At 40.0% G+C, this 27,204-nt stretch overlaps 1 protein-coding gene across 1 annotated transcript in view; it reads left to right on the top strand.

Moving 5' to 3' along the window:
* DCTN4 (dynactin subunit 4) overlaps nucleotides 1-22,992 on the top strand; it is a 33,334-nt gene extending 10,342 nt beyond the window's left edge. The window contains exons 4-13 of the mRNA XM_052642508.1: nucleotides 82-125; nucleotides 2,207-2,314; nucleotides 3,901-3,974; nucleotides 4,195-4,307; nucleotides 4,601-4,710; nucleotides 8,474-8,547; nucleotides 11,741-11,795; nucleotides 12,841-12,948; nucleotides 17,392-17,489; nucleotides 20,410-22,992. Of these exons, the coding sequence (XP_052498468.1) occupies nucleotides 82-125; nucleotides 2,207-2,314; nucleotides 3,901-3,974; nucleotides 4,195-4,307; nucleotides 4,601-4,710; nucleotides 8,474-8,547; nucleotides 11,741-11,795; nucleotides 12,841-12,948; nucleotides 17,392-17,489; nucleotides 20,410-20,623 (998 nt within the window). The 3' untranslated portion in view covers nucleotides 20,624-22,992. The remainder of the gene's footprint in view (nucleotides 1-81; nucleotides 126-2,206; nucleotides 2,315-3,900; nucleotides 3,975-4,194; nucleotides 4,308-4,600; nucleotides 4,711-8,473; nucleotides 8,548-11,740; nucleotides 11,796-12,840; nucleotides 12,949-17,391; nucleotides 17,490-20,409) is intronic.
* The last annotated feature ends 4,212 nt before the right edge of the window (nucleotides 22,993-27,204 follow it).

Raw genomic sequence — 27,204 nt, 5'->3', positions numbered from 1 at the left:
TGTGGCCTGCAGATGACCTGTTTTTTTGTGAAAATAAAATCAGATTATGTAAGCCTTGTTTAATATTCCTTTATTTTTCAGCTAGTGGTGGTTGGCAGGAGCCTGAAAATCCTCACACGCAACGGGTAAGTAAAGGGTCATCAGAGAGAGGATGACATGAGGAAAGATGAAGAAAAAGACCATTTTATCAGTGAATATGACTTAGGGTTATAAATCCATGATGTGTGTTTTGGTGTCTTTTACATTTAGAAAGTGCTTCTCATGTAAGACATTAAATCATAATGGCAGTTTTTTCCAGCCTGACTTAAGTTAATAGAGAAACCTAAGAGTAATTTTATTTCTGTACTCTTGTGAATTGGAAAAAGGAAATAATATGTTTCTGTTTTCCATATACCCACAAACTAAGTTAAAGGTCCATTTGTTCTCAGAAATATCATATCATCAACATGTAAACATACCAGCATATAAACATCTTAAGTCTTGGAAACATCACTAATTTAGAAGATGCCCTTAGAATCAGTAGCAATCATGATTTAGACATCCTTTAATAGTTCACAGTGAATTGATCTCTGCCGTGTAAATTAGGACTGATTTTGTTGCCTTGGAAGCAGAATATTAGAAAGATGGTGAAATGTGACTGAAATGAAGTTGTACAGTCAAACTGGATTAAATAATAATTAATAATTATTCACTTATGACTCAGCTGAAATTAGAAATACTGAAAATATCCTGGATGGGAGTGTATCCAACTGGACCTTTGCACATATACTGTTGTCAGTGTGAACTAGTACAGTTTTCTTGGTCTCTCAGCAGTATCTACTTGCTGGACTCTGAAGGACAGAAATACTTGTACTTACGCATGAAAATATGTATATTCAGTTACCAAGCAGGTATCAAGCATATGCTCCATTCTGTGTGCCAGGGACCATGCTGAGCAATAGGAATATATGACCTTTCCTCTCACGGAGTTTAAGACTGATGGGGAAACAAAATCAGTTAATCCCCAGATAAAGGAAAAACTCAAAGTAATGTGGAGAGAGAAGCTGTGCATGTGAGCATTTATTATAGAGAATTTGAACTAGATAAGTCTACATCTGAGGGTTGCACTAGGATCTGAGGACAACAGGCAGAGAAGGGAAAGAATTCAGGGTGCAGGAACACCCAAGGCAAAGAGCTTGTAAGTGGAAGGAGCAAGTTGTAGACCAGTGGGCAAGTGTGCCATAGTGGAGAGTTGGCGGTAGCTGAATAGAGAAAAGGATTTGGAGCCAAACTGCGCAGAACCGTGTGGACCAAGTTAAGGCATTTGAGAAGCCTTTAAAGCAGAAGAGCTGACAGGATCAGATAAATGTTTCTAAAAAACAATTACTGTTGACTTGATAGAAGAGTGGGTATCAGGAGACATTTAAGTGCTCTCAGAGGAAATGGTTAAATACCTTTAGGACACCTGTACCATTTAATAAGATGTAACCTTTAAAAAGAATGAGGTAAATCTATTAATATATGTACTGAGTGGAAAATTCACACATAAAGTGAAAAAATTTTAAAAGAGCAAGTTTTTCCCCCTTATATGAAAAATATAAAGACATATTTATTTTGCACATACAAAAATTGCATGTCTATGCATGCATTTTTTTAATGTATGCAGAGTATAATATCATACCTGTGTCTGTGTGTGAGAAAGATTTCTAACCTGTAGTAGTGGATACCTGTGGTGAGGAGAAGGATGAACATGGGCACAAAAGATAAAAGAGAAATTTTACCTTCCATTCTTTATATTTCTATATTGCTTGAACTTTTCACAGTTGTATGGCTTTTATGATTAAAGAATATTTTTGAAATGAAAATATGCATTGGAGTCGAGGAGAAATAGAATATGAAATGTCATATTGTTGGAAATAGATGGTCCCGTGGCCATGCCAGGAAAATAGGAGTGGTTGTGAGGGTAAGTAAGCCGTGAAGTAAAAGAGCAGTGAAGAGAGAACATGGAATTTTCAAGCCTTTTCATTGCTCATTTCTTCTGTTGTTGAACTTGAAAGTTCCATTTCAATTCTGAAAATAGATCATGTAAGGAAGACAGATTCTCTTCAGGGAAGAGAAACTTGCCCACTATAATGTGTCTTTTCTATTCATTATATCTCTAGTCAGTTTAGTTGATGAATTTCCTAAGCTTCTTGTTAGCTGTTTCACATACTTTGATTTCTTACAGATGAACAAACTGATTGAATATTACCAGCAGCTTGCTCAGAAGGAGAAGGTTGAGCGAGATCGCAAGAAACTGGCACGGCGTAGAAACTATATGCCTTTGGCTTTTTCGGTGAGAACTTGGTATAAAGAGGAGTTTCCAATTCACTGATCAAGACCAGTATGGCATAAGAGCAGTGAACATTTCAGAAAGTGGCCATTATCCCTAGATTCCTGAATGATGGCTAGCAAAAAAAGGTCCCTTAGGTGATAGGTGTCTAAGTCCAAAGGATATGCTTTTGCCATATCATTAGGTCTGAGTTGTTTGAGTTTTAAGTACATTTGTGTTTCTTTCTCCATCACTCCCCTCTATCATCTTATTTCCTAAAGAGGCTACTATTAGTTTTGTAGGCACCCACATTTACAGCTTTTGCACATTACAGAAAGGCAGAAGAATATGAACAAATGGTAGATTTTATTCTTGCTATATATGTAGTCCACCCACCTTTGGCATCCTGGTAGTAGTGATTTCCGGACTTTAGTTATCATAATTTTTTGGCACCTTCCAATATTTCTCCAATGTGAAAAATGCTGACTTTTATACTGAGTTTTTTTGTGGTTAAATAAGTAGTAATATATGCAGGTGTAATTTTGATGGAAATTATTGATCAAAGTTATTCTCTACTAGTTTGTAAACTGCCAGTTAGAAATGAGAAATTAGGGTTTGAAGCTTTTGCTGTTGTTCCCCCAAGTTTTATTTGCTCCCAGAATAATTTATTTTTTGTGTGTTTTCTTGGAGCCAAGCAGATTGGCATTTAACAAATAATGTTTCTTGAATGGCAGTGATGTATCAAACTCAGTGCTGAGTTCTTTATTCATATTACTGTGCTTAATCCTCACAAGAGTCCTGTGTAGTAGGTGGTATATTCCCATTTTACACTGAGGGGAATGAGACTTGTAATGGTTAAATAAATTCTTGTACTGCTTCTGCCTGAGAATTAGTTAAGCCATTAAAACCCTAAGAATTGGTAAGAGTCATATAAAAATGTCTTTTAGAACTTAATAAAACATTAGAACTTGCAAAGCATCCACATTTGCCAGAGACTCTTATGACGTCTCCATGAATTTTTTGAACAATCCAGTGTTATAATCAGCATATGTAGTAGTGTATTTAGGGAGGAATTTGAATTAAATGTGTTACTCTTCCAACTTTCCCCTATGACCTGCCTGCTGTATGAGTTTGCTTGTATCTTATCCTGCATTTTTTTGTCTCTGTTGCAACCTGCTGCTATTTTGGTGCCTACAGCAACATACTATTCATGTAGTGGTAAGTTCTTTTATGATTCTTGCTGACCCTAAAGTTAGCAGACGATCTCACTGGTGTTCCAAGAAGACATTCATCGTGTGTCTTAGATACTTCACATAATTTTCTGGTCTAAGCCGTTGCCTAGGTATTTTTAGATTAAAAATCACATTTTGCTCATTTTCACTGTATTAATGTAGTTTCAGTCTCCATGTTTGGTGCTTTTGTTGTCATTTTAAAAATAAGATGATGTGGGGCTACACTTACTGTCTTTAAAAGAAGCACTTATTAAATTAGCTTTTTTTTTTTTGCTTATTTCCCTGAGCTTCTCATGCTGTCCCTCCCCAAATTCTTTATTTGATACAAAACATATATAAAAATAGAATTTCTAAGAGAAATTTCTTAACTCTGTTTAGGACAAATACGGTCTTGGAACCAGGCTTCAGCGACCACGAGCTGGTACAACCATCAGTACCCTTGCTGGACTTTCGTAAGTTTGGACATTAAATGGCTTTGAGGGAAAAAGCTGGTATCAAAATGAATATTGAAGGAATGTGGTTTTAAAGTAACAGTTGCCAGTGGGGAAGAAGATGCTCATACTTAGGAAAAACCTAGCCAGAAAGAATATTCTACAGTAGAGCAGTACTTCAGTTAGCGATCTCGTGGACTTTTAGGAGGACCCTTGAGAAATGATTGCTGTTATCTTTTAGCCTTAAAGAAGGAGAGGACCAGAAGGAGATAAAGATTGAGCCAGCTCAGGCTGTAGATGAAGTGGAACCTCTACCTGAAGACTATTATACAAGACCAGTAAATTTAACAGAGGGTAATTTTATACATGATTCTACTTTGTTTCTGTTTTACATCTAATTCTGTTTTTGTTACTTCTTTGCCTTGTGATTTTTATTTTTTATTTGAGATTTTTAATAGTATAGTTGTTAGTAGTAAAATGAATCATGCAGAAAATAAGATAAAGGTAATCATTTGAAGAAATGCCTGTCAAATTTCTATATTTTTTTGGAAGTCACAAAGGCAGTGTTATTTTGTGTAGTTATCACATATACATCTGATTTTGAGCAAGTCACTTAAACTAAGCGTGGTTTCTGCCTTTCATGCTAGTGACCACCCTTCAGCAGCGCCTCTTACAGCCTGATTTCCAGCCAGTCTGTGCTTCACAGCTCTTTCCTCGTCATAAGCATCTTCTGATCAAACGGTCCCTGCGCTGCCGAGTAAGTATTCCTCTCTGTAGAGTTGTCATTTTGTAAGAAAAAAGCAAAAATAAATGCAGATGGGATCTTGTCAGTATCAAAACCTCTGGAAAATAGTAACTAGAAAATGTTTATAGAGAATGTTCCAGTGTGCAGGCACTGTTTTAAAGCTTTCAAGATAAGCTTAAAGCCCCTAACTCAGTGAGGTAAGTACTGTTGTTAGCCTTATTTTACAAATGTGGAAGCTGGGGTATTTGAAAGTTAAGTTCATACTGCTAACCCCTAAAAGAATACTGAAAGAATATAAAGCTTTTAGGAGAGTAGGGAGGAAACAAAAAGGACTGATTTTTAAAAATCAATTTAAAAGAAAAGCAAGAAAGAAGAAAAAGAAGCAAATGCAGGCTCAGGGAATCCATGAAACATCAGAGTCCCTTCAATTAATAAAAGAAATACTGTAAAAGAAAACAGACCCAAAGAAGGGAAAGGAAGCATTTTAGACCAATACTATCCAACAGAACTTTCTGCGGTGATGGGAATATTCCTTATCTGTACAGTCCAGCATATTAGCCACAAGTCACATGTAGCCTACTGAGCACTTGAAATATGGTAGTGCAGCTGTGGGTCCTGAGTCTTTCTAAGATGAAATTCATTTAAATAATGACATGTGACTAATAGCTGCTATTATCAAATAACACAGCATTATATTAGAAGAGACTTAGGCCTGTCAACCAAACAAATACAGTGTATAGACTTTAATTCCTCATTCAAACAAAGCATAGAAAGAAAGAAGGGAGAGATAGAGGAAGGAAGGGACCAGAGGAAAGAAGAAAATATACCATGCTAATACTAATCAAAAGAAAGCAAGAGTAGCCATATTCATCTCAGACAGCAGACTTCAAAGTAAGGACAGTTAGCAGGGCTAAAGAAGGATATTAAATAATGATAAAGAGGTCGGTTCTCCAAGAAGATATAACCATTCTTAATGTACATTTGCCCGACAATCACGTGTCAAACCATGTGAGGCAAAATCTGATAGACCTATAAGGAGAAATAGATGACTCCACCATCATAGTTGGAGACTTCAACGCCTGTCTCTCAGAAATGGACAGATCCAGCAGGTAAAAAATAAATACTGACCCATCAACCTCCCTGGAGATACACCTCTACAAATACCAAAATATGTAGAGATTAGGATATATCTATCCAATGAGTACTGTAAATCTATAAGAAACAATGTTGTAACACGGGGTGTATTTATAAATGCAAAAAAGCAGGGTGTAGAGCAGGCACATAACTTTTTATGTAAGAAAAGAGGGAATATATATATATATACACACACACACACACATATAAAAAATATTTGTTTATGTTAGATTATATTATAGACTGTTGAAACAGAATAGAGAAAGCAGAAATAGACTTATGCATGTCAGGAAACTTGATTTTACCAAGTAGTGGCCTTTCAAGTCACTGGGGAAAGAATAGCTTGTGAAATCATCTCAAATGATTCTATGAAAAAAAAAAATGGGACCTCTAACTTACATGATACACAGAAGTCAATTTTAGGAACCTTAAAAACTTTAAAGAGTAAATATGAAGAGCAGTATTTCTAGAAGGAAATATGGAGACATTCTTTATGGCTTCTGGTTAAGGGAGTAAGTGATCCAAAAGTAAGATAAACCATAAAAGATAAAATTACATATTTGACACATTAAAATTTGTACCCCCATTACAAGGAAAACCCATAAAGAAATGGAAAGGTAGATCATAGACTAAGAGTAATTTGTAAAGTATATAATTGACAGAGAATTAGTATCCAGAATATATGAAGAAGTGTAACAAATCAGTAAGGAAAAGATAATACCCCATTCTAAAATTGACACGTAGATACTAATGTGCCAGTTATGGCAGAGGGAATTCCAGTTCCCAGTAAAGAGGAGAGATACTCAAACATGTACAGTAATCAGGAATTGTACATTAAAACTGCAATGAGAAACCATTTCATAATCATCAGATTGGCAGAAGTTAGCAATTTGGCAATATCCATCAAAATAACAAATGGACTTTTAGGAAGTTATCCTTCAGATATATATATATATGCATGTGGGAAGTGATTTGCCTACAAGATTACTCATTGCTGTGTTATTTGTAGTAGCAAAATTGTGGAAGCATTTATCAATTTGGGTCTGGTTAAATAAGTTACAGAATTATTAAATAGAACACAGAGATACCTCTGTGTGTGTTGATATATAATTTCCAAGGTAGATTTGGTGGAAAAGGCAGAAGAATATAAAATGTTCTCTTTTGTGTTACTGTGAAAAAGAAAGATGATGTATATGTATACTTTTTATGCTCATCAGCTGTACATGAGAAACTGGGGGCTCTGAGGAGAGGAGCAGTAGGATCAGTAACTGGTATCTTTATCCTGTTCTTTTTTTTCTAGAGTTAAAAAAATTTTTAACTGGATATAGGTGGAGCCTATTCAAGATAGTAAGCAAGTAATTGTTTATTCTAAAGCATGAGATCTGGAATCACAGCACTTGGATTTAAATCCCAGCTCCAAGTCTTACTGGCTCTGTGACGTTTGCACAGATGATTTACCTTTCCCATGCCCCATTTTCATCATCTGTGAAATACAGACAATATTTACAGTACCTATACCTACCTCCTACAGTCGGTGTGGTGTTTAAGTTCACTTAAACCAAGAATGGGTATCTTTTAGACTAGTAGAGAGGAAATTAAAAAGGACTAATAAAAATAACATAAAACAAAGAAGGGACTTCCCTGACAGTCCAGTGGTTAGGACACCATGCTTTCACTGCAGGGGGTATGGGTTCAATCCCTGATTGGGGAAGATCCCGCATGCCACTGCAAGCCACAGCCAAAAAGAAAAGAAAATGGGAAAGAGGAAAACTCAGCAAAATTGTCCACACTTAATTAGAAGTATGTGTTAGGGACTTCACTGGTGGTGTAGTGGTTTTGAGTCCACCTGCCAACGCGGGGGACCACAGGTTCGATCTCTGATCCGGGAAGATCCTTAGTTGTGGAGCAACTAAGCCCTCGAGCTGCAACTACCGAGGCCCATGAACCTAGAACCTGTGCTGCTGCCGCTGCCGCTGCTAAGTCACTTCAGTCATGTCCAACTCTGTGTGACCCCATAGACGGCAGCCCACCAGGCTCCCCCATCCCTGGGATTCTCCAGGCAAGAACACTGGAGTGGGTTGCCATATCCTTCTCCAATGCATGAAAGTGAAAAGTGAAAGTGAAGTCGCTCAGTTGTGTCTGACTCTTAACGACCCCATGGACTGCAGCCTACCAGGCTCCTGCGTCCATGGGATTTTCCAGGCGAGAGTACTGGAGTGGGGTGCCATTGCCTTTTCCGAGAGCCTGTACTCTGCAACAAGAAAACTCACCACAATGAGAAGCCCTCTAACCACAACTAGAGAAAGCCTGTGCATGGCAGTGAAGACCCAGCATAGCCAAAAATAAATTTAAAAATAAAAAAAAATTTTTTTAAGTATTTGTTAGTTATTATTTCAATTTGAAGCACTAAGGGTTATAATATTTGATAGTGTGGTTGCTTATTTCCAAAAGTCCAAAACATCATCTTTCCTTTATTTTGGTTATCAGTTAATATACACTATTTTAAAATATATGTGATCTTGCAGCAAAATAAAATCAAACTGTATTAAATGCTGTACTTTTGAATTTAACAGCTGTGTAGATCAGCAGATTGTATTCTTGTTTTCCTCTGATACATATTATGTATTTTTTTTCTTTTTAGAAATGTGAACATAATCTGAGCAAGCCAGAATTTAATCCAACATCTATTAAATTCAAAATCCAGATGGTTGCTGTGTAAGTATTTGGGATTGGTGTTTCAGGTTACTGTTTTGTTCCCCCCCCCCCCCCCCCCACTATGAAATGTGCTTACTCTTGGCTTAAAAGAGAAGAGAGAAGCTACATCAGAATAATCTTACTATTCTGTTCTTGTTTTGGTTTTGAAATACAGAACAGGAAGTTTAAGGCAAGTCTACAGACACAGAATCCAAGGTGTTTATATCAGGGACATGTAATAGTATGGTCTCTGGCAATGTGGTATGTTGTTGGTTGGAGAGTCATTCATTCCAAATGATAAAGTAGCTAAGTTTGGGAATGATCTCTTTAAAAAATAAATAAAAGTATAGCAGATGGAAGAATATCATGTAACACTATTATTGAACTATGTTCTGATAGTGCTTTGTTGCATGGGATGAAAATAATTCATGTTAACTCACTGGAACTTGTCAGTAGAAGGGAATTTTGTGTATGAAAATCATCTATCAAAAAGAATAATTAGTAAATTATTGTCTTGACTTTAGGGTGAGAGAGCCCTTCTTGAATAAGGCAGGAAGCCCAGAAGCTAGTAAGGAAAATAGCCTGCTTTGAGCTTAGCAGAAAAATAAGAGTTATAAAAAAACAAAATTGACCACAAAGTCCTGAGACAGTCGAGTAAGAAAGAATATTTGCTACTGCATGATAAATAAAACTTGAATATCCCTGGAATGGGTGGGACGGGGAGATGAGGTGGGGCAAAGGATTTGAATATGTAGCTCACAGAATAGAAATTCCTAATGGCTGGTAAATATATGGAAAGATGCTGGGACTTGGTAGGAAAATTTTAAATATTAGTTCGGAGTGCTTGTGGGAATGTGGGTAAACATACTTGTACATATTGTTGGTAGAGTGAATTGCTAGAGTCTTTCTGGAGAGTGACTTGGAATATCAAGACAAAATGACATACAGATTTTAACCTGGTAGTACTATCTCAGGAATCTATAGAAATAAAAGCAATATATAAAGACCGATAATATAAAAAGATACATTTTTAAAAGATGTGTGTTGTAACATTTTAATGGTAAAAGCTGGAAACAGTTTTAATGTCAAACTGATTAACCATTAACAAAGAAATAGTTGATTAGTTGAGATACATGCATGTAGAGTATTATACAACAATTAAAAAGAAATCATTGGCAGTCAAATGGCAGATAAGTGCTGGTCTGGTAACTTAGGAGGAAGGAACTAGGAGGGCCAGATACGGGTTCTGTCACAGAATTTGTCTAAACTGATTTTCCTCATCTCTGAATGGGCATAACACCAGTCCTGCCATCCTCTTGTATTTGTTCAGTTCAGTTCAGTCACTCAGTCATGTCCGACTCTTTGTGACCCCATGAATCGCAGCACACCAGGCCTCCCTGTCCATCACCAACTCCCGGGGTTCACTCAGACTCACGTCCATTGAGTCAGTGATGCCATCCAGCCATCTCATCCTGTCGTCCCCTTCTCCTCCTGCCCCCAATCCCTCCCAGCATTAGAGTCTTTTCCAATGAGTCAGCTCTTCGCATGAGGTGGCCAAAGTACTGGAGCTTCAGCTTTAGCATCATTCCTTCCAAAGAAATCCCAGGGCTGATCTCCTTCAGAATGGACTGGTTGGATCTCCTTGCAGTCCAAGGGACTCTCAAGAGGCTTCTCCAAAGTTCAAAAGCATCAATTCTTCAGCGCTCAGCCTTCTTCACAGTCCAACTCTCACATCCACACAAGACCACAGGAAAAACATAGCCTTGACTAAACTAGTCGGCAAAGTAATGTCTCTGCTTTTGAATATGCTGTCTAGGTTGGTCATAACTTTTCTTCCAAGGAGTAAGCGTCTTAATTTCATAGCTGCATTGTTAAGAAGGATCCAATGAACTATTACGTTTGCAAATGCTTTGTAACTGTAAATCGCCATACAGTATGTTCTGTTTTCCTAACTACTGTTATTTAATGCATGACTGATTAGGGCTACAGAAGTGACATGTGGTTCGAACTCCTTTCCTAATTAAGAATTACACTCCTTGCAGAAATCCCGAATGGCCAAATGTGCTTCATATCAGTTTCTTAAGAGTTCTTTGGGGGAAAAAGTGTATTTTTTTTTCTAGTATCATGGCAGGGTCACCAAGGAATCTTAATACATATGTTCTGGGCAAAAATCAGACCAGCTAAATCCAAATCTTTGATAGTGGGGCCCTTGAATTTTATATCAAATTACTCAGATAATCGTGATGACCATCATAAAAAATACCTAGTCTGAAGTTAAAATACCGTAATGCTAAGATGCCCTCCTACACGCACCCTCTTGAAATGTTTCTGCAATAGATTTTATCTTCAGTTAATATTTGCATGATAACATTTATGCGTGCTTTGTTCCAAGCACTTTTTGTACATACTATTTAATTTATTCTTCACAATAAAAAGGAACTTTCAATGTTCTCATTTTATGATTAAAGAAACCAAGACACAAAGAGCTAAATATCTTGCCCTGCTCTTTACAAAGGAATATCTTAGTATATAAATACTCAGTTGGAATTTGAACCCCAGTGGTTTTGAGTCCAGAACAAGCACACACAAGTACAATATTCTGTTGTCTTATTCAGAGAGGTAGCATACAGGGTGGTTAAGAGCAAGACCCTGCAGCCAGACTGCCTAGGTTTGAATCCTGGCCGCTTCCAGCAGACTGCTTCTCCTAAACCTGGTGTCTTCATCTTTATAATGGGGATAATAGTAATACCTGTTTAATGCAGTTGCAATGAGGATTACATGAATTAATATTTGTAACAAACTTCAAATATTGCCTGGCACATAGTAAATGCTACGTAAAAGTGTTTGGTTAGTATGGGGTATTGTTTTTGTACCCCTGACTGAGCGACTGAACTGAACTGAATGTATTATAAAATCAGTGTTGGGTCTTATCACCAGTTGCCATATAGATTTACAGAAATGAATTAATAAAAATCTCAAAAGACATATCTAATAAATACATAAGGGAGATATCCACCTTGATGCATGGATATATAGAGGTACACGTGAGATTTCAGAAAGAACTCATTACCGGTTTGATTTCACGTCTTAAATTCTTATTGTAGTGATAGGAAGAATCTTTAAAATTTTCTCTGACTTGTTCTAATTAACAAGAAGAAATCATTTCTTCTAAGAGACTGCAATGAACATTAATGCATTTTTTATTCACTTACAGCAATTATATCCCAGAAGTGAGAATCATGTCAATTCCCAACCTTCGCTACATGAAGGTTAGTACCATGTATATTAATGGGAGGAGAAAGAGTTAATTGATCGAAGAGGTGTGCTTAGTGTATGTGGTGGCTGTGCATATTTGACACGGGATTCAATGAGCAAGAGATAGAAAAGAAGAAAGTTTGAAATAATAAGGGGACTGAGATTTTAAGTGTCCTTAAGCTGGGATTCTTGATTATAGCATCTTTGAATATATGCAGAAGGAGCAGGGTGCACATTACATGGTGGTAGAATCATGGCTGGTAAAAACGGAGATGTTAGACCCCACAGGCAGTTTCAGGTCTCCTCCTGTGTGTGTGTGTGTACACTGTGTGTGTGTGTGTGATTCTCTAACATCTGTGTGTGTGTGTGTGTGTGTGTGTGTGAGAGAGAGAGATTCTCCACCATCTGTGTGTGTGTATTGTCATAGATTTCTTTGTTACCTCAGCCCCTCTATTCTTTGAGTCTTTGACTCCCACACATGCCTCCCAACAAATTACAGAATGTTCTACAGCAATAAAGACACTTTTATAGTCCCTATTCATTTCAAAGATTTTTTTTTTTTTGCTAAAGAGCATACCAAAAAAGTTCAAGATATCTTAAAAGTCTTCTATAGTCTTGATATGCCCCCCTTTTTTCTTTTTTTGGCTATATTAATACATTGGCTGGCCTGTGGCTCCTATAGTTTATTTATGAGGGCTTCCTTCTTTTAAGTCCTAGTAACATCCTGGGTAGAGTAAGAGTTACAAACTTTAAACAGTCACTTAGATAATGTATATTTCTCAGAATTTCTGGATCGAGTAACTGGCCCTTTATATGGAATCTGATCCATTTCCTCAGTGAAATAGCAACTCTAGAGAGGATATAGTCTAGTGTATAAGTAATGTAGGAGTTGATGAGCATTTAAGAGTGCAGCGATGCAGAGGTACAGGTGGGGTGCTCAAGAATGATGGTGAAGGCGGGGGCGCACAGGCTGATGATTTTGTGATATAATCATGAGAGAAGGTGGACCTAGGTGGCAGCAGTGTAGCATGTCTGAAAGATACCTTTCCTTTTCCCCAGGAGAGCCAGGTCCTCCTGACTCTCACGAATCCAGTGGAGAACCTCACCCACGTGACTCTTTTGGAGTGCGAGGAGGGGGACCCTGATAATATCAACAGCACTGCTAAGGTAGGAGTGTTTTGCTTCATTCTGAGTGACCCTGACTTTCCTGAAGTGGGCTCATTTGACCTGCTTTAAAGGATTCCACACTCTGGTTTTCACATCTAATCTTCAGGTTCTCTTGATTTCACCTCTAGAGTTTTCTGCTTTATCCGCAGGCACACTGCCACCGCCCTTTTTGGGGGTTTCATCATTTCTCACATGGACTAGGACAGCAACTTTCAACTCCGTGTTCTCAGTTCACCCCCACTTCCACTCCAGCCCATCTCTGTCTTGCCGTTAGGATGATCTTTCTAAGATTTAGCTTTGATCATGGCAAGCAGCTTGTTTGGTGTCCCTCTGACATTGGAATAAACTAAATTCCTTGCCATAGCTTAAGAGCTCCTTAATATCCTCATCTCTTTTCTTCCATTACGATCTTCCCTAAAACGACTAAATCTAGCATTCTCTAGATCATGCACATTAATGGTTGAGATCCAAGCAGATCCAGTGGGTCATAAACTCTGATGTTCCTGGAGAATTACATATGCTACTCATTTTACCTAGAATTCTTCCTTCCCATCCCACTCTTCTGACAGACATGCCCATAGCTCTCTTTCTGCTTGAGGCATACTGATTCTTCAAGATGCAAAGGAAATGACATTTCCTTTTAAAAGCTGATGTGCCTCAGCTAGAGGCCCTCTGCTTACATAGAGTATGCATGTGTGCGTGCATGCTAAGTCACCTCAGTCATGTCCAACTCTTTGCAACCCTGTGGACCACAGTCTGCCAGGCTCCTCTGTCCATGGGATTCTCCAGGCAATAGTAATGGAGTGGGTTGTCATGCCCTCCTCCAGGGGATCTTCCCGACCCAGGGATTGAACCCGCATCTCTTATGTCTCCAGCATTGGCAGGTGCGTTCTTTACCACTAGCACCACCTGGAAAGCCCTACATAGACTATCAGTTCAGTTCAGTCACTCAGCCGTGTCCGACTCTTCGCGACCCCATGCATCGCAGCACGCCAGGCCTCCCTGTCCATTACCAACTCCTGGAGTTCACTCATACTCACGTCCATCGAGTTGGTGAGAGTATACGTGGCACTAAATATTAAAATAGGCGATTCTGACTCTCAGTATTACTTGAATGAATGAACTGAGAACTTTCTACATTTTATTTCATGATTCGTCTACTACTTGAAATTTTAGAACAAGAACTTTTCTCTGTAATAGGCCATTTTATTGTCTCATAATTCAGCATGATGTTCATAACAAATCAGCAGAAAGGATGCCTATATCTTTAATTAGCTGTTATTCGAGTTATGCTTATTAGTAGAGAATTTATCTCTTTATTTTTCCTTCTGCTTTTTAATGATTTCATTTCCCAGCATCACTTCTAAAGAGAGATGACACTCATCTGTCCTTGCTCCTTTTTAAAATATCACTAATGAGCTGTCTATCCAGTGTCTCTATCCAGATAGAAATAAGTGTCTGATAAATATAGCCAGCTTATGAATTTGCTGCTTTTCTCTCTCTTTTAGCTCCCCAGCCACATTTATTTCCATAATTAGAAATGTTATTAACATTGTTATCTGTTAACCTCTAACAGAGCAAAGTTGAAGCCTAGTTACAACCAAAGGCTAAGTCTGAAGAAAACTGTTTTTCATGTCCATAAACATAGCCAATATTCCCATTTCAGAAAATATGTTGGAACCACTGTTTCTCCTTTCAGTTCAGTTTAGTCGCTCAGTCGTGTCCAACTCTTTGCAACCCCATGGACTGCAGGACTCCAGGCTTTCCTGTCCATCACTAATTCACGGGGCTTGCTCAAACTCATGTCCAGCGAGTTGGTGATGCCATCCTACCATCTCATCCTCTGTTGTCCCCTTCTCCTCCCAGGTTCAATCTTTCCCAGCATCAGGGTCGTTTCCAAGGAGTCAGTTCTTTGCATTAGGTGGCCAAAGTATTGGAATTTCAGCTTCCACATCAATCCTATCAATAGAATATTCAGGACTGATTTCCTTTAGGATGTACTGGTTTGATCTCCTTGCAGTCCAAGACTCGGAAGAGTCTTCTCCAACACTGCAGTTCAAAAGCATCAATTCTTCAGCCCTCAGCCTTCTTTATAGTCCAACTCTCACATCCATACATGTCTGCTGGAAAAAACATAGCTTTGACTAGACAGACTTTTGTCAGCAAAGTAATGTCTCTGATTTTTAACATTCTGTCTAGGTTTGTCATAGCTTTTCTTCCAAGGAGCTAGCATCTTTTTATTTCATGGCTGCAGTCACCATCTTCAGTGATTTGGGAGCCCCTCCAAAAGAAAATGTCACTATTTCCACTTTCCCCATCCATTTGTCATGAAGTGATGGGACCAGATGCCATGATCTTCGTTTTTTGTATGTTGAGTTTTAAGCCAGCTTTTTCACTGTCCTCTTTCATTCTCATCAAGAGGCTCTTTAGTTCTTTTTCGCTTTCTGCCATAAAAGTGGTGTCATCTGCGTATCTGAGGTTATTGATATTTCTCCTGGCAGTCTTGATTCCAGCTTGTGCTTCATCCAGCCTGGGATTTCACATGATGTACTCTGCATATAAGTTAAATCAGGGTGACAGTATACAGCCTTGACTGATAAACTCCTTTCCCAATTTGGAACCAGTCGGTTGTTCCATGTCTGGTTCTAACTGTTGCTTCTTGACCTGCATGCAGATTTCTCAGGAGGCAGGTAAGCTGGTCTGGTATTCCCATCTCTTGAAGAATTTTCTACAGTTTGTGGTGATCCACACAGTCAAAGGCTTTGGCATAGTCAATAAAGCAGAAATAGGTGTTTTTCTGGAACTTTCTTGCTCTTTCTATAATCCAACAGATGTTGAGAGTTTGATCTCTGGTTCCTCTGCCTATTCTAAATCCAGCTTGAACATCTGGAAGATCACAGTTCACGTACTGTTGAAGCCTGGCTTGGAGAATTTTGAGCATTACTTTGCTAGCGTGTGAGATAAGTGCAATTGTGCAGTAGTTTGGACATTCTTTGGGATTGGAATGAAAACTGACCTTTTCCAGTCCTGTGGCCACTGCTGAGTTTTCCAAATTTGTGGCATATTAAGGGCAGCACTTTAACAGCATCATCTTTTAGGATGTGAAATAGCTCAGCTGGAATTCCATCACCTCCAGTAGCTTTGTAGTGATGCTTCCTAAGGCCCACTTGACTTCACATTCCAGGATGTCTGCCTCTAGGTGAGTGATCACACCATCGTGGTTATCTGGGTCATTAAGATCTTTTTTGTATAGTTCTTCTGTGTATTCTTGCCACCTCTTCTTAATCTCTTCTGCTTCTGTCAGGTCCATACCATTTCTGTCCTTTATTGTACTCATCTTTACATGAAATGTTACCTTGGTATCTGTGATTTTCTCAAAGATGTCTGTAGTCTTTCCCATTCTATTGTTTTTCCTCTATTTCTTTCCATTGATCACTGAGGAAGGCTTTCTAATCTCTCCTAGCTATTCTTTGGAACTCTGCATTCATATGGGTATATCTTCCCTTTTCTCTCCTTTAGCTTATCTTCTTTTCTCAGCTATCTGTAACGCATCCTCAGACAACCATTTTGCCTTTTTGCATTTCTTTTTCTTGGGGATTGTCTTGATCACTGCCTCCTGTACAACGTCATGAACCTCCGTCCATAGTTCTTCAGGCACTCTGTCTGTCAGACCTAATTCCTTGAATCTGTTACTTCTACTGTATAATCAAAAGGGATTTGATTTAGGTCATACCTGAATGGTCTAGAGGTTTTCCCTACTTTCATCAACTTCTGTCTGAATTTTGCAGTAGGGAGTTCATGATCTGAGCCACAGTCAGCTCCCGGTCTTGTTTTTGCTGACTGTATAGACCTTCTCCATCTTCGGGTGCAAAGACTATAATCAGTTTGATGTTAGTATTGACCATCTGGGGATGTCCATGTGTAGAGTCTTCTCTTGCGTTGTCGGAAGTTTTAAGTTTCCCCTTTATATGTTTTTCTCCTTTATATGTTTTATGTTTCTCCTTTGTTTTATGTTATATTTTTCTTCTTATGTTTTATGTGTTTCTCCTTTTTGTTTTTCTTTTTTTTATACCACAGAGTATAGAGAACAATATACAAACACCCATGTTCCACCAGCCCCGAAAGAAAGAAAACATTGAAGGCACAGTTGAAGCCCCCGTGTCCTCCCACTTGAATTACCCATGGCAACCCCAGTGAACTAAGCACTCTCTTGACTTTTTCATTCCCTTAAATTTCTTTGTTCTTAATCTTTTATCATAAATGTCTGTATTCCCAAACAATATGTTTTGAAACTTTTTGTAAGTGAAGTAACGTTGTATGTTTCCTGAGACTTGCTGCTCCCTTCAGCATGTCTGGGTCAGGGCAGTACTGTGCTGTATTCTGTTGGATGAATGTGCAGTGCACTGACCACTTCTGAGCCAGCCTCTGTGTGCTGCTCTCCAGGTGGTGGTGCCCCCCAAAGAGCTCGTCTTAGCTGGCAAGGATGCAGCAGCAGAGTATGACGAGCTGGCAGAGCCCCAGGACTTTCAGGACGACCCTGAGTAAGTGATCTTCCTGGGACTTGCCCCCACCCCCCCACCCACACACCACAGCTGGCTGGCTTGCAGGAGGCCCCCTGATAGATCTCAGTTTTCTTACTTTCCTGGTAGCTCAGACGGTTAAGCGTCTGTCTACACTGTGGGAGACCCGGGTTCGATCCTTGGGTCGGGAAGATCCCCTGGAGAAGGAAATGGCAATCCACTCCAGTATTATTGCCTGGAAAATGCCATGGACAGAGGAGCCTGGTAGGCTACAGCCCATGGGGTCGCAAAGAGTCGGACATGACTGAGTGACTTTACCTTACCTTACCTGAATTTAAGTAATTTTTTCTTCCTATTTATTATTATTAACTGATATATATGAAGATATATTAGTGAAGTGAAAGTGAAAGTTGCTCAGTCGTGTCCGACTCTTTGCAACCCCATGGACTATAGAGTCCATGGAATTCTCCAGGCCAGAATACTGGAGTGGGTAGCCTTTCCCTTCTCCAGGGGATCTTCCCAACCCAGGGATCAAACCCAGGTCTTCCACATTGCAGGCAGATTCTTTACCCGCTGAGCCACAAGAGAAGCCCATTATTATATGATATATTAAATCATATATATGAAGAAGAAAATAAAATCTCACTACCAGAGATAAACACCAGTAACATTTCCATAATTAGGATCATACTGTAAGCACAGTTTTTTTAACCTGTGTTTCCCGTGGTAAAAAATTTTCAGGTGTGTATTTGTTAATGGTTGTGTACAGGGTACAGTACTCTGTCCCCAGAGGTTTATCATTGGATTTATCGACTTCCCTGCCACCTTTCCCTCTTTGAGTGATTAGTGATTAATAGATTTTACTCTCTCATACCAGCCTTTCTCTCTCTCTCCAGCCTTTCCCAGGTGAGGAATACTTTGGTTAGCTTTCAGTCTAAAAAACAGAAATCACATCTGTTATTTGAACAGAGAAAATTTAATATGAAGACTTGTTAACTGGGTAAAAGTTAAAAAGAAATCTGAAATATTCCAGAGATGGCAATTCAGTGAAGCAGTTACCATGCCTAGGGCTAAGAGGATAAAGAGAAATGGTTAAAAGAATTTAGAAGCTTGAAGGAAGGAGGAGTCCCGTGGAGCTGCAGCTCAGACCTCTGGGAAGTGGGGGACGGAGGGGACACTGCCTGACTAGTGCTGACATGGCAGGCTGGCAGAGGAGGGGTGGCATGCTGAAGCTGGGTATGCAGTTGGAATATGCACCTGGATATGCCACTTCCTGAGTGAAGACGCATTGCTGGAGTGCTGCCCGCTGGAGCTGCACGGAGATAGGAGGCTCACCCGGAGAAGCAGCGCCTTCTTCCCACAGGCTGCTGGTCTCTGTTAGAGCCCCTGAAGGGAGCCTGACAGGGAGCCAGCCTAAAAAGCAGGAGTGTGGTTAGCAGAATCCTGTGTCACAAAGCAAGATACAGAAAGTGGGCTGAGGGAATTCCCTGGCCGTCCAGTGGTTAGGGCTCCACACCTCCACTCCAGAGGGCCCAGGTTCCATCCCTGTTCAGGGAACTAAGATCCCACAAGGTGTGTGGTGTGGCCAAGAAAATAAGAAAACAAAGAGTGTGCTTTGAGCTGAAAGCAGTAGCATTTAGTACACTAGAATAGGGCATATTTAAGGCTTTTGAACAAAATGATTAAAAGCTTCCTCACCAAGATACGGAGAGAACAAATATAATAACATGGGACAAACGAGAAAAACCAAGTGATTGCAAAGGTGAGGTTAGTACAGTGATTGCAACACTTGGGTTAACTTCAGAAAGCACCAGGTTGGGTGTTTTAATTTTTTTTTTTTTTAATTCCGTATAGAGTACCAGTCCCCACAGCTACTCTTTAGCAGGTCTAGGTAGGCACCAAGAATCTGAATTTTTTTTTTAAAGCTTCCCAGGCATCAGTGGTTGCCTGGGAAATTAAGGCTAGAAAGAATTTTTTTTTAAACTATTTTTAATTGAATTTTTAAAATGAATCTAATATGAAAGATTTACTTGGTTCAAGATGGTTCTGCTAGTATAATGCTTTTTTATATTTCACATTATTGTGCTTTTTAGGACTTCCAGATATCTGGAAATTAATAGTACATAATAGTGGATAATATGAAAGTGTTTAGTTTCAGTAACTTCTCTTAGAGTAGTTGAGTATCATTTGGATAGTAGATCACGTTCTGTTTATTTCATTGTTTTTTTTCTTTTGAAGCTAAACTGTTTAAACACAAACTTCAAGTGCGTATCAGAAAACTGAGATGGAAACTTGGACTAGAGATTTTTTTTCTATTCTAAAAATTCCTAATTCACAGAGGCTGTTTACAAGACACACTGATTTATGATATTCCAGAAATTGTTTAAAGCTCTGGGTTAGCATCAGTCTGTATCCTGTAGAAATGTTTATAAACACATGTTTATAAAAGTTAATATGAAGATATGTTTGTAACAGGAAATCAGTGTAAACAAATTATGGTTGCTATGCACCCATTAAGTAAAATGGAGGAGATCTGTATATACCAATATGGACAGGTGTTTGTGATAAACAGTGGGAAAAAAACTTGTTACAGAATAGTGTGTCCCTTTTCTATTGGTTAAAAAAGCATAAAAGTGTAAGTGCATGGAAAAATACGTAGTAGGTTAAGAGCCAAGCTGTTGACAGTTTTTCTCTGTGTACTGAAGAAGAAAATAAGAAAGATTTACTTATGTACTTTTTCCTGTCCTAAGTTTTATGACTGTATTTTACTTTTGTAATACGGAGATCGGCATTTTGCTGAAGAAACTTTTCATTGTTGACAAATGGGATTCTGGTCATATCTTGTTGTCAGAGATTTCCTGTGGGCCATAAAATAACTGTGAGTTTAACTGGCTTGGCTGACCGGTGACCTGCCTAATGCTGTGCTTATTTCCTTCCATAGCATTATAGCCTTCAGAAAGGCCAACAAAGTGGGTATTTTCATCAAAGTGACCCCACAACGTGAGGAGGGAGAAGTGACCGTTTGCTTTAAGATGAAGCATGATTTTAAAAACCTGGCCACTCCCATCCGCCCCATTGAAGAAACTGACCAGGGCACAGAAGTCATCTGGCTCACCCAGCATGTGGAACTCAGCTTGGGCCCGCTTCTTCCTTAAAATGTTCCATTGGTGGGCAGATCCCCAAGGACAGTATCACCACGAACCTGCGTTAAAATGTGGAAGCCGCTGCTTCGTTAGACCTTGTTTATAATGATGTACCATGCACTACTGAGTCCTGTTGCTAGGAGGGTGGGCGCATAGGCAAGGCGTTAGGAACACAGCGACTGCTGTACCTCTGGCTCTCTCCTCTGTTCACACCCGTAAGTCTGTGTCTCCCTCACTGAACCCTGCACGTTGACTCACAACAGCATAGTTCCATCCCAAGAGAGGATGTGGCTGTTCCTTGGAGTGGCATTCAATTGACCACTTGAGAAACTGTCCATACTGTCTCCCGACCTGATCTCATAAAGGATCAGTCTCACAGATGAAAACGTAAAATAACTGAAAGTTAGACCTGCTATTGATGACCTGGCACTGGTCTCAGTGTTGCACCAAATGCTTTTTGCATTCCACTGGATATAGTCTAGCACTCTAAATATATATCCGTTCCCTTCCTCCTGGCTTCCATCCATTTGACAGGAAAATAGAATTGTCACGTTGTCTTTAGTTTTGCAATGATTGGAAAGACCTGTGAAATAGTTAAGGCACCTTCATTTGACTTCTTTAAGTGAATGTAGAATACTTACGTATTAGTTGCTTTAAAAGTTTTTTTCCCAGCAGAATATGGAACTTTTTTCTCCTAGGGAAAATTTGAGAAGGAAGCAATTGCATGTCATGTCACTGGGTGGCAAATTCTGTTCATTTTAACTGTTGCCACAATATCCAGGGATTGATGCTGCCATGGGGAGGCATGCTTTATATGTCTTACTTCATACCCCTTCTCCTCTCTGCCTCTTTAACTCAGTAAGTTGTTGAGTATTTGGAACCTGGAAAGAGCCCAAAGAAAACTTGGTGGGCAAGTTCACTTCTGGAATGCAGAAAATATCTTAAAGGTTAGATTTTTATCATGATCTGAACTAATGTTCTTTCCAGTGATTGAAGAGGAAAGTAACATTTGTAATCTCTTGAATCCAAAACTGGATATTAAGAAAAAACCTTCCTCCTTCCTGAGTTTATGACTTTTATCGTACAGTTTGTCAAATAAGCCCATTTTGATCATAAACCATAAAATAGTTCAACAAGCAGCCCAGAATACTTGCCTAACAACACACCTGCTGTTTTCACTTGGCATCCTGGAGTTGGCTTGCCAGCCTTAGTTTCTGTGATGTTCTCTAAAATGAGACTTGACAAGCAGACCACCAGCTGCACCATATTTCCGTAAATGTATTGTTAGCAAGTGGCCAACAGACTTTCGGGGGAAAGAGAAATTTCCTGTTTATACCCTGGTTTTGTTTCTAAGTTCAAGCCTTTAGTTAAAAAAAAAATGTACATAGCAATTTAAAATATAGGACACAGTAACTTTTCGGCTCCCCTTGTAAGGTAGAGATATTTAGGAAACCTTTGAAAGACACTAAATAGTACTCTTAAGATCAATATTATGAAACAATATTCCACAGAGTAATATATATGCTGCAGTGTAAGAAAAAAAGAACTTATATCTCTAATATTATGATAGTAATAAGGCTTAGTCTCTGAAAAGTTGGGGCAGTGTGTTGTATAATGACAAATTTGCAAACCGTAGAAATAGTTTAAGTTTTTGTGACCGTACAAAGTGTCAAATTAATTTCTATTTCACTACCCACTACAGCCTGCCCTGACGCCAGTGCTGCATATTTGCCAGTGGAGGAGATGAGCCTCAAGGTAGAGAATAACGTCCTGTGTTTACATGTTTGCACAGACTACACACTGTTATGCATTTATGGCATATAGCTGGTGTTTGTTCCCAGAAATAACAATGTTGAAGTAACGGGTCTCATCACCCCCATGTGACACAGAAACACAAAAACACTTTTGATCATAGAATTGTTCCTCAGAAGCCAAATTAGCTTGCAGAATAACAGCTCTTGATTTACTGTTTCCTCAAGACAGTTTTCAGTACAGGCTGGTAATTCTGCGTGTTAGTAGAAATGGTTCAATATCTGCAGTTGGTGAATTTGGACTTTAATTTGTTCATTTTTTATGTTAGATCAGGTGCAAGGTTTTTAAAGTATGGTGAGTGTGTACTACTGCAAGCAAATTAGATGTCATTAGCACTAGAGACTGCAGTTTGGGGAACTTAATCTGAATTTGTGATTTGATTGGCCCACTAGAGTTTTCTTTTGTTCTTACTGTTTATAGACTTAATGAGCTAAATGTCAGGCATATTTGTAAAGAAATATGCTTTTTGGTCCATTTTGGGAATGAGAGGCACTCCTTGGTCTTTATGAATGACGGGTTACTATTTTGCCTTATTGCTTAACTTCATGTAGTGAAATAAAGCAAACAAAGCTTGAGTGTGTCTTGTTTGGTTTCATGATGGCTGACTGGAGTAGCATGCCAGTGCTTGGGAGGGTGGAGTCCGCAGTTAGCACAAGAGTCAGTGGGGCATGCTCCCTTCTCATTTCTTAAAATGAACTAAGTAAGGTAAAACCTCAACTTAGTTCACTGTAACATTGTATAGATAGATGTTGCTTAAGCTCCCTTTCTCAGAACTGTTGTGTAAATGTTACATTGTTAGGACTCTACCAACTTTTCTCCTGGATCATTGCATGCAAAGATAACTTTTAAATGTACAAGCAGCCACTCATCCACTTTCATTTGTACTCAGCTTTTCCCTCTTATTGTAGTGAATTGTTCATGTTCCTCTTGTCTAAAGCCAGTGCCACCACTTACTGCGCTCAGTCTCACCTTCTTACCTATTCAGGGAATGCACTTCAGCAGTTTCTCCACCCCCCCTTCTCTTGCATCATTTCCATTGGCATGCTGTGATGTATCTTTAAAAAAATTGACTAACACCGCTTTTCAACCACCACTTCATTTTTCTATTCCCTTTTCAGCAAAGCTGCCAGGTTTACCTTCCGCTTCCTCCTCCCATTTTCATCTGAGCCTATTCCACTTAGGCTGCCACCACCACCACATCACCAAAACAGTCCTTGTGAAGGTCCCCAGCAGTCCAGACCGCTAAATACAGCGGTCAGTTCTCCGGTCTTACCTCTTTAGCACTTGGGTAGCATCTACCAGTGGATGCCTCCCTGCCTGAAAGAATTAGTTCTCTTGGTTTCTGGAACACAGCTCTCCCGGTTTTCCTTGTGCCCTTCTGGCAGCTTTGCTTCTGTGCCCTTCGCTAGTTCTGTCCCATCTTCCTAACCTTGGAGCATATACTCACTGTGAGTGACCTCATCCATTTTCCAAGCCATTCCCAAGTTTACATACCAGCCCTGGTCCACAGTCCAGAACCACAGTCTGGATGTTCTGTCGCCGCATCTGCCTCTCCAGCAGATTTATCCCTAACTAGATGTCTTCCAGTAGGTGGCTCAGTGGTAAAGAATCTGCCTGCGATGCAGGAGACACCGATTCAATCCCTGGGTGGGGAAGATCCCCTGGAGGAGGAAATGGCAACCCACGCCAGTATTCTTGCCAGGAAAATCCCATGGACAGAGGAGACTGGCAAGCTACCATCCTTGGGGTCACAAAGAGTCAGACATGACTGAAGCGAATGAGCAGGTGGCAGTTGTATACCTTCAGTTGCTCACAGGATCGCACGTCACCAGTGCTCCTCTTACGTGCCACATCCGGAAAGTCAGCAACAACCCCTTTCAGTTCTGTCTTCAAACTGTGACCACTCCACAGCCTCTGCAGTGTTACTGTCCTGGGCTAAGTCAGAGTCATCTACATGGACCCCTAGATGATTAATCCAGTAAGGTCTAAATTGATCTTGAAGCCATCCTGGTCCCTGTCCCACTCTTTAGTCAGTTCTCAGCATAGCAGCCAGAATCATTTTGCTGCTTAAAATCCTTAGGCTTCTTAGCTTGCTCAAGAGCAAAACAAAGTCCTTAGAATAACTTAGGAGGACCTATAGGAACTGAACCCCACTGCCTCCCCCTGTTTCCCTGAATTCATCAAGTACCTCCCTGTGTTCAGTGCATCCCAGCCACAGGGGTCTCCTGTTCCTGAGTCACCCCAGGAGGCACCCTCTAAGGGTCTTTGCACTGGCTGTTCCCTCTGCCTGGAGAACTCTTCTCCTAGACTTCTGTACGACCCAAACCCCTGCCAGTCAGATCTGTGTTTGATTGCTTCTTCCTTGGGCTTTCCATATTCTCTGTAGGTAATCATGTAAACTGCCCTCCGCTAATAGACATATCCCCCTTCTTTGCTGCTTTTTTTCCCCAATAGCACTAATCACCATCCAGCACTATGTACTTTATTGATTCTTTGCACTAGAACATAAGCTCCATAGTGTTTCTTTTTTTTAACTGATAGATCTGCAGAGCACAGAGCAATGCCTGGCAAGTAGCTGGCAACTAGTATTTGTTAAATAATACTGTCTGCCTTTTTCTTGTTTATATAGCTGCCGGGGTCCAGCCCCGGTGGATCCAGGGTAATTCGAAGTGGGCACAGCGTGGCGAGAGAGATATATAGATTTAGAGAGAGAGAAGGAAAGAGTTTGCAGTTAAGAGAATAGAGGAGAGAAAGGCTGAATAACTTGGTTTACTCAGAGAGGCACCCGCTTGAATAGCAGAGGGTGTCCCGCCTTGGGCTCCCTCTCGTGTGGGTCTTAGAAGCCAGGGCAAGTAAGTAGACATGGTGAGCCTCCACGCCCCAGATGGGAATTCAGCCAGAAAATAGAGTAAAGAAGACACGGGGGAAACCAATCTTTCCAGTGACTAGCGCATCCTTTATCGTCCAGAAAAGCCTTTTATACTTTTGGTTGTACATAGAGATCAATGGATAATACAAAATTATGCAGCATCAGCAGCCCTGACTCTTATCGAGATCAGGCTTTCTCTCTGCATACCTAGGTGTATACACAAATCTTAGGTGATTTACATCATCTGGCCAGAAGGCCAATTAACATTTTACGGCCCTTTTCTGATAAGGGTCTGTCAACCAGAGAACTTACTTGTCTTAATAGTGTTGTTCTTCCCAAAGTCTGGTGCCACTCTCAGAAAGCACTAAATAAAGTTACACTCTTACGTAGCAAGGACACAACAATTTATTTATTTATTTATTTTTTAATTTTAAAATCTTTAATTCTTACATGTGTTCCCAAACATGAACCCCCCTCCCACCTCCCTCCCCATAACATCTCTGTGGGTCATCCCCATGCACCAGCCCCAAGCATGCTGTATCCTGCGTCAGACATAGACTGGCGAGGACACAACAATTTATAACGAAAGAAGAGTACAGTGATTTATAACAAAGAGAAAATTCATTAACTCAAAAGTCTAGTGTTGCTAACATCAAAACTACTATGTTCCTTTTTCTATATCCCAATTACATTGATTAATATCCTCCCAGGTGCCTAAAAGATAAAGAATATGGAGGCCTGGCAGCAGTCATTGACTCGACAGTGAAACCCATCACCAATATAATTTTTAGCTTTTTAGAAAAGGCTCTATATCTTTAAGATGCTTTAAGCCTTGTGCCTCTCGTGGTTGGGGGCCTGTAAACAATCATAAGTTGTAAAAGTCTCCAACTGTCAGGCAAGTTAAAGAGCCGTCAGAGGGATTTGAGCTGAAACATTCTTTTCATATGCAGGAGACTAATTGGAGCTCTCAGTTCAGTTCAGTCGCTCAGTCGTGTCTGACTCCTTGTGACCCCATGAATCGCAGCACGCCAGGCCTCCCTGTCCATCACCAACTCCCGGAGTTCACTCAGACTCGCATCCATCGAGTCAGTGATGCCATCCAGCCATCTCATCCTCGGTCGTCCCCTTCTTCTCCTGCCCCCAATCCCTCCCAGCATCAAAGTCTTTTCCAATGAGTCAACTCTTCGCATCAGGTGTCCAAAGTACTGGAGCTTCAGCTTTAGTGTCATTCCTTCCAAAGAGCACCCGGGACTGATCTCCTTCAGAATGGACTGGTTGGATCTCCTTGCAGTCCAAGGGACTCTCAAGAGTCTTCTCCAACACCACACTTCAAAAGCATCAATTCTTCGGCGCTCAGCCTTCGTCACAGTCCAACTCTCACATCCATACATGACCACTGGAAAAACCATAGCCTTGACTAGACGGACCTTAGTCGGCAAAGTAATGTCTCTGCTGTTGAATATGCTCTCTAGGTTGGTCATAACTCTTCTTCCAAGGAGTAAGCGTCTTTTAATTTCATCTGCAGTGATTTTGGAGCCCCAAAAAATAAAGTCTGACACTGTTTCCACTGTTTCCCCATCTATTTCCCATGGAGTGATGGGACCGGATGCCATGATCTTCATTTTCTGAATGTTGAGCTTTAAGCCAACTTTTTCACTCTCCACTTTCACTTTCATCAAGAGGCTTTTTAGTTCCTCTTCACTTTCTGCCGTAAGGGGGTGGTGTCATCTGCATATCTGAGGTTATTGGTATTTCTCCCGGCAATCTTGATTCCAGCTTGTGTTTCTTCCAGTCCAGCATTTCTCATGATGTACTCTGCATATAAGTTAAATAAGCAGGGTGACAATATACAGCCTTGACGTACTCCTTTTCCTATTTGGAACCAGTTTGGACAATTGAACAATTGGAGCTC

The sequence above is a fragment of the Budorcas taxicolor genome, chromosome 7 (assembly GCF_023091745.1).
Source record: "Budorcas taxicolor isolate Tak-1 chromosome 7, Takin1.1, whole genome shotgun sequence".
Classification (NCBI taxonomy): domain Eukaryota; kingdom Metazoa; phylum Chordata; class Mammalia; order Artiodactyla; family Bovidae; genus Budorcas; species Budorcas taxicolor.
This window is presented reverse-complemented; position numbering and strand designations above follow the sequence as displayed.